General features: G+C 40.1%; 1 protein-coding gene across 2 annotated transcripts in view; it reads right to left on the bottom strand.

The window, feature by feature from the left end:
• Positions 1-14942, bottom strand: part of faxc (failed axon connections homolog, metaxin like GST domain containing) — a 46330-nt gene that overhangs the window by 16352 nt on the left and 15036 nt on the right. For both annotated transcript variants that reach the window (XM_062980448.1, XM_062980455.1), the window contains exons 3-5: positions 12272-12468; positions 5309-5526; positions 3092-3208 (exon numbers count right to left, since the gene is read on the bottom strand). In XM_062980448.1, the coding sequence (XP_062836518.1) occupies positions 3092-3208; positions 5309-5526; positions 12272-12468 (532 nt within the window). The remainder of the gene's footprint in view (positions 1-3091; positions 3209-5308; positions 5527-12271; positions 12469-14942) is intronic.

The following is a 14942-nucleotide window of genomic DNA, read 5'->3' as shown; positions in this document are numbered from 1 at the left end:
ATAGCCAAGAGCAGGAAACTGCAGGCTCAGGTCTCCTGCATGCTACTATTTTACCCAAAGAACAGCAACAGAGTAATGCAGTGCTTTTCGGATTTTGGAGCTCCATATTATTTACATTTCACTTATCTCAAAAATTTCTGACTGTTGGCCATGTTGGGTAGTAGAGTCCAAAGCATCCATAGGAAGTAAGGTTTGAGGACAGTGCCATGTTTCTGCATATGCTGCAAGTCTAAAGAAATGTTGAAAAGCCACAAGGTTTGGAAGTGGGGGGAAAGCTAGCTTGGAAGAGCTCTGAGCACGGAATAGTTCATAACAAAATATGCAGATAACATGTTATAAAGTGTAATTTTAGCTTGAACTAATTTATTTTCATTGGTAACAGGTGTTAATACACCTCCTTTTCTTCTCAAAGCAATGATGACTCCAGATGTTCCTCCCTTCCAAAACAAAAAAAAAAGTTCTCTTGAGGAATAGGATCCTTATGTTTGCAATGTTATGCCTGATATTATATGGGAATACTTGGTGGAAGTCAAAAGGTATTGCTGAATAATATTTCTACGGTTAGCCTTAATGCCTTATTTAATTCCTGTTTCCCATCCCGTAAGTAGGAGAATTCAAAAATAGCATGAAAATCACAAAAATGTATTAATACATGCCAGGTGTAGGATGATGCTGAATTGCAACTTCCAAAATGTATCACAATTGGCTATGCTGATTGGAAATGGCAGTCCAACAAAATGAGGAGGTGCACAATTCCCATCCCTGAAATACATGCATTGCAGGATCCAGTTTAAGTCTGACAAATGTTGGGTGAATTTTGTGTGTGTGTGTGACAGAAGTGACTTGCTTCTGGTGTGAGAGAATTGGCCATCTTCAGAGACGTTGCCCAGGAGACACCCAGATGTGTTACTGGGAGACTTCTCTAATGTCCCCGCAAGCTACAGCTGGCAGATGGAAGCTAACTCCATCTTGTGGATTCAAACTTGCAACCTTCGGGTTAGCAGTTCACAAGGGTTTAACCCATCGCACCACCGCGGCTCCTCTGGGTGAGATTAAAGAAGGTAATCTTGTGGCAGCATGATGTAGGGTGCCAGTACAAGGTAGTGGTTTGAGCGTGGGATAAGACTCTGGAACTTCCTGTTCTCTCCCTTCATAAGGGCCTGAGAAAATTTCATTGAATAGAAACAAATATGAGTTTTCAGTGTTTGCTTGTTTGTAGTCTCAAATAAATTACCAGGTGTCATTGCTTTATTTTGTTGCTCCCAGTGAGCTTAGGGCCATTGAAGTTTGCAACCTAACAAACCAAATTTGTCAGTCTGCAGATCCTTCTTCCATAATGTCTCAAGAGAACATGAAAACTCTATAATCCCAACTTTCTACCATTCTCCTTCATGTTTTCATCAAACCTGTCTCTGATTAATGAAAACTCCTGTGATTTTTGAAACCATCTTTAGAAAATGTTATATCTGCATTGTCGAATGTTATATCTGCATTGTCGAAAGCTTTCACGGCTAAAATGACTGGGGTGTTGTATGGTTTCTGGGCTGTATGGCTGTGCTCTAGCAGCATTTTCTCCTGACGTTTCACCTGCAACTGTGATTGGCATCTTCAAAAGAAATGCTACTAGAGCACAGACATACAGTCTGCAAACCACACAACACCCCAATGTTATACCTTTTTTGTTGGCCTAATGTTGCTGGTCTGTTTCTGAGTACAATTCATACTGATTATAACTACATATATATAAATGTCTATATATATTAGGTCCAGGGAGCGCCCGGTGGCACAGCAGATTAAACTGCTGGGCTGCTGAATTTGCTGAACGAAAGGTTGATGGTTCAAATCCAGGGAGCAGAGTGAGTTCCCGCTGTTAGGCCCAGCCAACCTAGCAGTACGAAAACATGCAAATGTGAGTAGATCAATAGGTACCATTCTGGCGGGAAGGTAACCACGCTTCATGCAGTCATATCGGCTACATGACCTAGGAGGTGTCTACGGACAACGTCAGCTCTTCGGCTTAGAAATGGATATGAGCACCAACCCCCCCAGTGTCAGACACGACTAGACTTAATGTCAGGGGAAAACCTTTACCTTTACCTATTAGGTCCAAATCATTGGATCAACTGCATCTCTTCATATGAATGTGCCTCTGCCCTGAGATGTCCAAGACAGGCCCTCCTCTCAGTCCAACTACCTTCACAGATATAGCAAACAGGGCCTTCTCAGTGCCTGCCAACAAGGATCTGGAACCCCCTTCAAAGGGTTGTTGAAAGTCTCCTAGCCGATGTCTTTCCATTAACATTTCCGTTGATTTATTCAGTCAGGCCTTTGAGAATTGAAGCTTTTCATGGGAAGAGCTTTTAAGAATATGCTGGATTGATTTAAATGTATTGCTTTTTCACTGTTTTGCCATTTTAAGTGTATCTTTTACATTGTTTTACTATTGTTAATAGTTTAATTCTATTGTAATGTTTATGTATGTTTTTAACTACAATACATTCATTTTAATTTGTAAATCACTTTGAGTCCCAGTCTGGGGGGAAAGGCTGAGTGTAGGTAAATATGGCAATGTTGATGATCAGGAAGAGGAAGAGGGAAAATAGGAAGAGGGCAATGACAAAGACAGTAAAAGTAAGATAACGGCCAAAATCCTGTAAGGGGATACATAGGACTTTGAAGCTCTGCATGTGCCAAGAAGCAGACACAGAACTTGATGGGGTCTGTTTTCATGTCACTCAGGAAGCACTTGACTGACAATCCTACCCACCTCAGTCAATCTTCGATGTGAGAGGAAATTGAGACAAGGAATTGTCTCTATTTTTGACTGCTGCACCACAGATCGCTCATTGGAAGGGAAGAGATTGTCAGTCAGCCACCTTCCAGGTAACAAGGAAATGAACCCTATCAATCACAGTGATTTATGGATTGGTAAATGGGGGGGGGAGGGGTCAAGTCAGAGTTTACTGTGTAGTTCCAACATTATAATAGTGAGGAATTCATAACTTCTCAGTAAGACTCCCGCCAATACCTTGGCCACTTGTCAGTAACAAGGAAACACTTGCATCTAAGACAACACTGGTCTGTGTCCTACCTTTAATTAGCCTTTCTGGTCTTGTTCCTGGTAGTGTCCACATTGCTTGTGCAAGATGCCCAAACACAGTGGCATCTAAAGTGGAAAGTTTGGGTCCCATTATGTACTTTTTATCACCTGCAAAATAAAACAGTCTCAGAAAGCATTCCTCTGTGTGCTGGCGTTTCTATCCTTTTTTGGTCCCTCCTAATATACCCACTCACTTAGTCTCATGGCGCTTAATAGCACCCTGCTATTATCTTCGAATCATAAAGCTCAGCAGCCAACCCTTTCATCACATCAGTGTCCTTTGTGCATACAGTCTAATCAGCCTGGAGAATGGAATGGGGTAACTGTAGTCTGAAGTCACGGCAGGGAGATTTGGCCAATTAATCCATCAGACAGAAAGTAATGCAAGATTGAAGACATAATATTGGAAAAAAGTGGAATGAGTCATTCTGCATTCCAGAAAACACACCCAGATCCCAGAATTCTGATTCAGGTGTTTAGCATCACCAGATCTACAGATCATCAGAAAATTATAATTTTAAAGGAACAGTCAGGGTTAAAAGCATCAAGACTCTTTTGTAAATAAGATGAGAAATTCATGTATATAATGTAACATATTGAAGCCTCTCTGCATGCCTGACCTTTTTAAGTACAGTACAACCTAAACTTTCAATGTTATCTAGCTGTAAAAAAAAAAAGATGATCTTCTCTATAAATATCCACTTAGACTTTTATGGCCCCTCGGCCTCTATAGGCATTTTATACGTCTTCCAGCATTATTTCATTTCTACAGAGTTTGATATCAATTGTTTCGCATATCCAGGGATCAAACTATGTTCGACATTTGAAAGTGAACAAAAAAGAACACAAAAAAGCTACAAATCAAAACTAAGCAGGTGAGAAGTGGTGAGAGCTCTTCTAAACTATAGATTTGTGCCTCTAGAAAACATAACAATACCATCAACACAGCAAGCTAGAAACTTCACTCCTATGAGTGTTGGACTAGAGCCACTGGAAACCAAAGTTCAAACCCCCATTTAGCCATGAAGATGATTGGGCGATGGCATGTGTCATCTTGATCAACCTCAACTGACTGTGTGAGGTTATATGGCCAGGGCAGCAGGAGTGGGAGGCTCTGATGCCATTTGGGAGAGTAAATCCACTTTGGATTTTTAACCCAAGATGTAAAAGTGCTGAATCCTATATCCAAAATAGGACCCACCATTTGGATAGCTCCTTTAAGGGTTTGGCTAAAAGCCAGAATTGATTCAGCAATTTGCTTGGAGCTACTGAGCTCCACTGGGTAGGAATCAAAATGCTAACATCATGAAGGAGGAGGAGGAGGACAATGATGAGAATAACAATAGCAATTTACAAATAAAATAGTATTTAAAAATATCCACAGGGAACATTTTTTCCAGCAGCTTAGCTATTAGTGAGGCACATCTGCCTTTGAACAGTACAGAAGGTCCTGGATAGTGATTAGTATTGTTACTTGTTCAACTCCAGTTCCATGAATGGGGTAACCCATCAGCCTATTAACCCAGTATGGAAGACAAGCTTCAGGAACCTTCCATTTTAATTTTTGCACAAGCAGGGTAGAATTGTCAAAGTGTTCGCATGCCACAAGACAAAGATGTCTGGTTTTGTAGGCTTATGTAATAGAAATAATCTCCCGTTGCAAGCCATATGAATGGAGTGATAAAAATGTAAAGAAGGATGAGGACATATAGGGGTTTTCAGACAGGGGGAAAGTTCCTCAAAGTATTGAGACTTTCCAGTTCTTTTTGTTTTAATTTTATTTGAATCTTTATGAGTCTAAACTCAAACTCCTTCTTGAAATATCCCAGGTTTCCCTTCCTCTCTCCTCCCTCTTTTGTATTCTTTCTTGTTCCCCACTCAGTAATCATGTTTCAGAAGTTGCCTTTCACCAATTTCCACTTTATAGCAATTATTCAGGTGTTATAATCAAATCAAATTGTTAAAATGATTTATCAACAGTACATTAGTTAAGCACTGGAATCACTTTCTTTTATTGCTAGCTTTTCTCCTTCCCTCACGTGATTTCCATTATAGGGGTACATTTCATTTTGTGAAATACTGGTTTAATTTAATTTGACCTGGAGAGTGGAAATAAAAAGTACTTGGAAGTGCTGAGAATTCCCTGGGAACACTCCGTTTTGGGGAAACATCATGTAGACCTTGGTGTGTAAATATACTGTGCATTACCCAGAAGACCAGCTAGAGAGCGCATATCCTTCTCCATCAGCTTGTATATTTCTTCCTCAGAAAAACGTCCAATGCCATGTCCATACATTTCCCGTTTGACAATTCCTTTGGTTATATGGCACAGAATCCACTTCAACAAGTCACTGAAAGGACCACTGAGAGAAAGCATTTTCTGAGTTTCATGGAGATTGTCCACCCATTGACAATATGCCAAAGTCCTAGAAAGCATAAAAACAGTTTACAAAGAGTGCAAGGTGCAATACAATTCTTTGCTCTAGACAAGAGAAATTTGTCAATATAAATTTAGGACGAGTTAACAAGTTAACATTTCCTCATCACAGTTCACTGCTCCAGTTATGCCGTTGGGAATGATATGGGAAGGTATTTTAAGAAGTATCAACTAGCCTCCAACCTAGACCTACCAAGGAGAATAGTTCCATTACAACCATAGCTAATCACTTACTTCTGGTGAATGTTTAGGGTAGGGAGAATGGACAGAAAGCAGCCAAAAATAATTTTTCACAATTTAGTATTCTTTATTTTATTTAGACCTACAAACAGGACTAAATGCAACTTTAGCCATTCATAGAGTAAATCTGTTGAAATCAATGGAGTATGTTTATAGTTGTGACTTAAAACCCCCAGATCTTTCAATAGTTTTATTCTAAGTAGGATTAACGCTGAATTTAGTCCATAGTCTGTTTGCAAAATGTCAAAATTTTCTTGAAAGATTCAGCAAGTAGGTTTTGCAGAAGCTCAAACTATTTATTTATTTATTTATTTCCAATATTTATATCCCGCCCTTCTCACCCAAAGGGACTCAGGGCGGCATACACAATTGGCAACAATTTGATGCCGACACATAATTAAGCATAACAGTAAATAAAATCCATTACAAAACAATACAGTATAAAAATATAAAACATATGGTTAAAATCCTTTCATCCAATATCCTCGTGCTTTAGCCATCAATCAGTCCAGGTCGTCTTTATCATTTATTCATCAAAAGCCTGGGCACATAGCCATGTTTTTAAGGCTTTTCTAAAACTCAAAAGGGTTGGGGCTTATTGTATATCCCTGGGGAGGGTGTTCCACAGCCGAGGAGCTGCAACTGAAAAGGCCCTGTCCCTCATTCCCACCAGCCACACTTGCAAGGCAGGCGGGACCAAGAGCAGGGCCTCACCAGATGACCTTAGGGATCTTCCTGGCTCATAGAAGGAGATACGTTCGGACAAGTAGATTGGGCCAGAACGATTTAGGGCTTTATAGGTCAAGACCAGCACTTTGAATTGGGCTCAGTAGCATATCGGCAGCCAGTGGAGCTGACTTAGCAGGGGGTGGTACACTCCCTGTAAGCCACCTGTAAGCTAATCTCCCTCCCAGAACAAAGGTAGGCAAGCTCCAGGAGCCTGTTAATGGACCCATCGTGGGCCTTACCAACCTCCCTAAATAAAATCATAAGTAGCTATCCCCCCCTCCTCCCCATACTATTATACTTGATACTTATTTCTGCAACAGTGCTTCTCAAACTCTACTCCTCCAAATGTTTTGAACTTTGGCTCCCATAATTCCTAACAGCTAGAAGGCTGTCTGGGTCCTGGAGGAGCACAGTTTAAGAAACACTTTTCTACAGCACTGCATGTACTGATCTTATGAATTGCAACTTTTTTCTGATAACACTTTTTAAAATATTTTCCACATTAATTTCTGTCTCCCCATCTATCCTGTTTTTACTTTGTGCTGTGTCCTTCAGACTCTGGTGGGAAAGGTATTATATATTACACTGGCAAACACACATTTTGGTGGTTCGAATGTTAGACCTCTTTCTTGGTAAATTTCACTTGCTGGTTCCAAAAACAACCCCCACTTTTCCCCTATTAACTCTAGTTTTTGAGATACAGAATATATGCCATATACCAGTCTTCATCTACTCAGCCATAGGAAATTGTGAAAGCCATATATATGAAACTAGAGCTGATGAGGTCTATCCTATGCAATTTTCTGAATCCTGGGCTTATTTTCCCAAATAAGCCCAGGAACAGGCCTAAAAACCAAGATTGGTCCTGCCAAAAAGCACCAGTTAGATCAGATGGTATTTGGATTTCATCCAACACTTCATCATTTTATGATATTATTGGTAACTACAAAGTAGCAACTAGAGAAAATATTGCATCAAAACAGTGCCTTGTAGATTAATAATAATGTTCCATAACTGTGCTTGCATGAGTGTGAAAGTCGCGTCTAATGGGATTGTTAATTATCACTCAGAGCGGCACTTGAATATTTTCCTTTTGAGAGAACTGCATGCTGCTGGATTTGGTGGCACGCTTGCATATTAATAAAGACTTACAAAAGCTAATAATGCAAGGAAGATACTAAGAGAAACGCTGCCCTCAGAAATGCCCTCCCCAGCCGCTTTAAGAGAACTATTCCAGGAAGTAGAGCTCAAAGAGACAGAGAGATAAATAGCATCCTGGAGTTAGGCCCTGTAGTTTTGCAGCAACATGCATTTTGGATGAAATATTTATAAATTCCAGCATATTTTCTCTAAGTGGGGTCAAATCAGTTCATCTACCTTACACAGCCTTTTCTGCCTACTCACGGCTTCTTTCTCTCATCTCTTCACAGTTGTCAAACTAAGCGGAACTGTGAAATACCCTAGAGTCGCCCATGGGGTGGATGGGCAGACCTCAGCTTCCCAAACTGTCCAGTAAGCTAGCTGGGAGATGCTGGGAAGGACAGTTAAGGCTGCCACATGACCAAGACGGTTCATCCTCTGAAAAGAGGTCCTCACAATGTGACAGGTGGGGACTGACATGCAAATAGGGCAATGAATCTTCTCTGGGTTTTAATCTGAAGTTTATGATATATCCAAGGAGATGCCTTGGGCTCAGTGCCTTGGATAGTTCCCTTACAATTCAGACTAAAAACCAGATTGGATTCAGCATCCCACTGGCATAACTGCACATATTTCTCTTTTCTATCATCTCAATATTTGAATTTTGCTCCTTAGCAGGGCCCTTTCTCATTGTACAATTATACCACTATGATTCCACTTTAACTCTCATGGCAACATGCTATAGCATCCTGGGATCTGAAGCTTGAGGATGAGAATTTAGGATTCTCTAGTGCTTTATTAACTTACAAACTCCAAAATTTCATAGGATGGATGGGGGGGGTTAGAAAATTTCTGCGAGGGGGGGGGAGTTGAACCCCTAACACACACACCCCGGCTACAGACCTGTCAATATCTGCTTGAGATAGTGCCTGGAGGGACTCTTAATTTTTTCCATCTCATAGATTAGCATGGGGATTTGGTTAACTAGTTAAAATTCATGAGTAAACCAGGTATTTTTTTTAACCTGAAATTTTTCGGGGGGGGGGGGTGAACCCCTAACCCCCCCCCCCCCCGGCTACAGCCCTGGTTGCCATTGCAGCTAAAGTAGAATCATACGTAAAGTGAAAGGGTCTACTACCATAATGCTGACAGAAATAGCCCATCTGCATAAAGTACCCCTTACTATTATTTTTAAGGAGAAAAGCTGATATGGTGTGGTCGTGTTTTCCCCAAAAACGGGCCCAAGGGAGGGATGCAGCAGATCATACAGTGACTAAAAAGTAACAAACCTTGGAGTGTACAAGAGAATGGAGGTGCATGGTGGAGTGAGCGAATAGGGAAGGAAAGAGGGGTCATGCCAGCACAGCTAAGTTTTTTGTGGTTTGGATCCTTCATTATTGATGAAGCCAGGCTACTCACTAAAGTGGAACACAAGAGACATCGATATGGATAATTTAGGGAGATAACAAGGAAGCGGTTGCAGAGTAATGTAATAAAAGGGAGGAGAGCTCCCAGCATTTTGAATCCTTATTGCAAAACAGAAGAAGCAGAAGAAAAGATCATTAAGATCATTTCAGCCACTGCAACTCCCAGCATTCTTCTTCATGGGCTTTACTGGGTCGAAGGGTTGGAAGCTACATCCCAACAATAGTCTATTCCACTGTCAAACAGCTCTTAGAGTGAAGACATATATCCGGAGTGCTTCTGTGTAATCCCTTCTCTGCCTACATATAGACACATAGTCTGGACCAGGGGTCCCCAAACTAAGGCCCGGGGGCCGGATGCGGCCCTCCAAGGTCATTTACCTGGCCCTGCCCTCATTTATAATATAATATTTTTATATCAGTTTTAATAATATAATATATTGTATATACATATGATATTGATAATAATATTATCATTTTATACAATATAATACTAATAATAATACCATATAATAATATTAATTATATGTTATATATTACATATATTACAGTATAGTGGTATAGTACAATATAGTAATATATAATGCTAATACTGTGCTATGCTAATAATATAATATATTGTATGTACGTACAGCCGCTCTGAGTTCTCTTCGGGGTGAGAAGGATGGGATACAAATGTAGTAAATAAATGTAGTAAATGAATAAATAAATAACCTTGGACTTAGGCTCGCCCAAAGTCTGAAATGACTTGAAGACACACAACAACAACAACAACAACAACAACAACAACAATCCTAATTAACCTGACTATCTCATTGGCCAGAAGCAGGCCCACACTTCCTATTGAAATACTGATAAGTTTATGTTAGTTAAAATTATTTTCATTTTTAAATATTGTATTGTTCTTTCATTGTTGTTGTTGTTTTACACTACAAATAAGATGTGCAGTGTGCATAGGAATTTGTTCGGTTTTTTTCCCCAAATGATAATTCGGCCCCTCAACAGTCTGAAGGATTGTGGACCGGCCCTTTGCTTAAAAAGTTTGAGGACCCCTGGTCTGGACAAAACAGAAGGTGTTCAGCACCAACAGAAGGTGGAGGGTAGAAATTGTGTGAGTCTCTACCGGTAGATTTTGTTGGGAGTATGGCAACTCCCAGCATTCCTATCCATGGACTTTATGGGGTTGAAGGGTTGGAAGTTGCATCCCAACAACCTCTGGAGGTTTTCCTCAGCCTCACTGGATGTCAAAGGTTCCAAATCAGTTCTAGTCCCCTTCTTGTTTCTGCTGTTCAAATGAAATGTAGGAGCCTGTATTGTGCCAGACCCTCCTGTCTGTGTAAGCAGCGGGCATGAATAGAAAGCACTTAGCTGCCTTGAGTCTCTATACCGGGAGAAAGGCAGGATAAAAATCAAGTAAATAAAATAAATATATTATATGATAGTGCTGTGGAATCCATGGCCTATGTGTCTCAGCAACAAAAACACAGCCTTCTTTTTAATTAAGTATATTAATATTTGAAAAAAGTAGAAAAGAGTTCTGCCTGCTTTTGGTCATGAAACAAACCACAACTGCGTTGGTGGCACAGGACTCCCATGAAGGCCTTGATGGGAGTTTTCCTTTGGGACTATGGCAAAATATTGTCAGAAGTGATATCATGTGCACACATGTGTACAAATGCACACAAATTCAAATGACAGATGACCAGAAAATTATCTGCAAAGTCACAAGCTGTGGTGTAGGAGATTCAGTCTGCCCTCCACATTTGCAAGTTTGACATCTGAGGGTTTGATTATTTGTGGATTTGATTAGTATGTTCTCTCCAGAAATCTCTGGGTCCTTCAGGCAGAAGATGACCAGAAAGTTGCTCTGGAGGACCTAGAGAATCCTAGAGAGATTTTCTCTTGTTTTCTTTTTTAATTTGCCATTTTTCATGGGAATCCTGTGCCACGATCTCCTGTGAAAATGAATCGCTGAGTGTATAGAGAGAGAAGTACAGCAAGTGTTAGATGCTTCTCATATATTTAACAGAAACACAGGAGATATATCTAATGGAGAAATTACTTACAAAGTCTTGGGGACACAACTATAGGCATATTACATAAGGATCGTAAAATGCTTCCTCTTAGGGGTACTGCAGAAAATTGCTTTGGGAGCACATGTATCCTTTCGGATACTATATATCATGCAGAGATAGCATGATGAACTCTTGGAACTGAAGATTTTCTACCAGACTACGGCTCCCTAGATTTCAAATCTTTTTTACATCTCATCCATCCTTCCTACTAGGTCTTTGTTTTAGGTGGGTTTAAGGGAGTTGAATCACCAGACCTAACTATGATAATGCAGCTCTGTCATTGTAGCTATGTCTGATTATGTAGGCTTTTAGTCAATGTTTTTTTATCTTGTTGGCATAAAATAAGAATGAAATCTTCAACTATATGTTGCTAACCTGTTTTAGTGAGCCTGATCAACTCCATCTTGACAATAGCTGACATCTCTCCATATATTGTTTACTGAGTTCTGTCATTTGTGTGATGCTAGAAATGCTGTAACTGCAATATTATGTGCCCACGGCCAACAACCAGAAATTACGATTACACACAGTGCCAGGTCCTGAGACCATCCTCTTAAACAAGAAACAAGCACTGGATAAATGCTGTGCTGATCACACACACCTCAGAAAAGGTATGCATCAGATATAGAAAAATATTTTTACTTATGCACACTTTGTCGTTGACTGAATAACTCTCAAGTTCTATAAAACACTGATGCTTGGAATCAGTTACCAATGCTTTGAGTAGGTCAGACAGAAAAAACTGCTTGGACTTGGCAGATCCTTTGCAGAAAGTTATTGTTTGTTGTCCCCTGTCTTCCTGTTCAGTTTCAGGGCTCATTTTAGATCCATTTTCCTACCAGGGGGATATAAAGGCCTAATATTTCAGTCCTACACAACAATATAACTAACTACCTATTCATTAAAAATTGCTATGCCTTGTTCTAGCTGCATACTATTTCAACTTATATTGCAAGCTACCTTGGATCCCATCTTGAGAGAAAACAAGACATAAATTAAGCTGAAAGGAAGACTGGGTTTGTAAGGTATGACCCAAGACCTGCAAGAAATCAAGTTGGAGACATAGACATTAAGCAAAGCTTCATGCCCAAAATCTTCAGGCATTCCAATATTTGTAGCAACTTACCAGTAGAAATGCTCCTCCACCATTTTAGTCACTGCTCTCGAAACAGCTCTCTCATGTGGACCAAGGTGCTTGTTTAAATTCACTCCAAGTTTCTCTTCCAAAAACTCTATGATGAATTCTGTGCCAGACACTTTTTTGTTATTGTATTCAATCCATGGCATTTTCCCTTGAGGGGAAAGTTTCCCATCAAAGTAGTTCTAAGCAGAAAAGTAGTAAAACAAACACAAAAAGAAAATGACACACAAATCAAGGCATAGAAAGAAGTCAATTGGGTCCATCTTTCTTTATGATGAGACATTGAGTATCTTCAGACAAGTTCATGTTTGTTTGCCACAGGCCTCTTCCACTCTGCCCCTATATCCCAGAATCTGATTCCAGATTATCTGTTTATCCCAGATTATATAGCAGTGGAGACACATATAATCCAGTTCAAAGCAGATAATCTGTGATCACATCCTGCGATACAGAGGCAGTGTGGACGGGGCCTCAGTGCTCCTTTCTGTAAAATGGAAAGCAACACAACCTCACACAAAACTTTTCTGCAAATTAGGATTATATGGTGAGACTTGCTTCCATCTGTGACAGATGTGAGAGATAACAAAACAAGGATCAAAGACTGCGTTGTCTCAATTTTCATGTGATCTCTCTTTTATAAAGGGATGCTTTCTTAGCACTAAGGTCAATCCTGGCATAAAGTAAGGTACAATTGGTATGACAAAGGAACAAAAGTAGACGAAAGCTTGAATTTGCAGCAAAACTTGTAAATATGTTGGCTCTCTCTGGTGTCGGAATAACATTTCGACCCAGCTTTAAGCATATTAATGTCTTAAGAAAACAATGTCTGGAACCAAAAAGAGAACCCCAAGACCAAACATCAAAATGCATGTTCTTTCCTACAGCCATCAAAAATTTTTGGCAGTGATATGTTTATAAGTATTGCTCTAGCTTTTTTCCTCAAATGCTTTCATTCTTTTCATTCTGTTGACATGTTGCATTACAGTATTTTTGTACCATTGTAAATTTTTCGGCAGTGTCAATGATGAAGTGCATGGCATATAAATACTTTAAATAACTATTAGCCAACATCAACAGACTAATTGTGAGAATAAGAGGTGGATCATGACATACTTTTCATGAAGATACGGCATTAACAATAACACTAGACCTGGCCCCATTTACTGAAGCTCACTGGTGACAGAGTCAGGACATAGGAAATAAGCATATCTGTACAAAATGCTGAGTTGCTATGTGATGTTCACTGCCACAAGATGTTATGGCGACCAATATGGACATTAAAAAATCTTTAAGACATTCATGACATGTGGGACTGCTATCCACAATTGATGTGTATGCCTTCAAGTCGCATGTTATCTTACTGCAACCCCATGAATTTCATTGGATCTACATAGGCCAGGAATAGTCAGACTTGGTTTAGGCAATTCCTTCCTCTGAAATATAGCTTGTAGCATCTGATATTCAGTCGCGGTCTTTAGTCCAATTAGCTTTCAAGATCAATCTGGATCTGGTACTTTTAGGGTATTTCAGCCACTATAATATCTATACAAGCATTCCCTGAGTTACAAACATCTGACTTTGAAACGACTCATAGTTAACAATAGGGGTGAGACAACAGGAAGTGAGAGGAAATCTTCCCCTGGGAAGGAAATTCGCTCCTGTACAAGTTATCATGGGGAAAAGGTGTCTCTACTGAAGCTTTACCACCAATTCTTGTTTCCACAACAAGCCAATTTTTTCAAAATCCAATTATCAAAGGGACAAAAGTGAGGTGAAATCTGAATGGGGCACAGACAGCAAAACAAACACCACAGGTGTGTTAACTATGCTATCCAAAGCTCTAAAAAATGGAGTTAAAAAATAAATTTGTTCCAATTTACATACAAATTCAACTCAAGAACAAGTCTACAGAACCTGTCTTGTCCGTAACCCAGGGACTGCCTGTATATACATTGCCTCCAATACTAAAGACGCCATGCCTCTGTATACCAGTTGGTTGGAACATGAGCAACTGGATGTGATTGCATTCAGATTCACAGTTCATTGGTTTCCTTAGAGGCAACTGGTCAGAAACTGTATAAAACCTAATTAATGGACAAGCATATTTTAAGAGGTAATCAGCATGGGAATTAGGTGCAATGAACAATCCAAATCCCAACATGTGTCAGCAGAGTTTACTGCCGTCATCATTTCACTGAAATCTAAACACTGCAGGGGGGCTGCTAAGGTTGTTTATTATTTTTATTCTCTATTACTTTTATGTCCTATTTTTCTTCCAGTGCAGTACATTCTCTGGACGATTTATTGAATCTTAAGTCATTTAGCTTCCTAAGATCTACGGAGATACTTGCAGGAACACCTCAGCAAGTGAGAATCCAAAAGTGGCAGCCTAAAACCTGGAACCTTAATCAGTGGCTAATGCCAGATGAGAACCTCCCCCCCCCCTGCACTGGGCACACAGAAACCTGGGTAACTTGGAAGGCGCTGAACAGACTGCACTCTGGCATCACGAATGCAGAGCCAGCCTCAAGAAATGGGGGATAAAGTGGAGTCCACGACATGCGAGTGTGGACAAGAGCAAACCATAGACCACTTACTACAATGCGGTCTGAGCCCTGCCACATGCACAATGGAGGATCTTCTTACAGCGACACCA

The sequence above is a fragment of the Anolis carolinensis genome, chromosome 1 (genome assembly GCF_035594765.1).
Source record: "Anolis carolinensis isolate JA03-04 chromosome 1, rAnoCar3.1.pri, whole genome shotgun sequence".
Lineage (NCBI taxonomy): Eukaryota > Metazoa > Chordata > Lepidosauria > Squamata > Dactyloidae > Anolis > Anolis carolinensis.
Note: the sequence above shows the minus strand (reverse complement) of the source record. Positions and strands in the feature narration are given on the sequence as shown.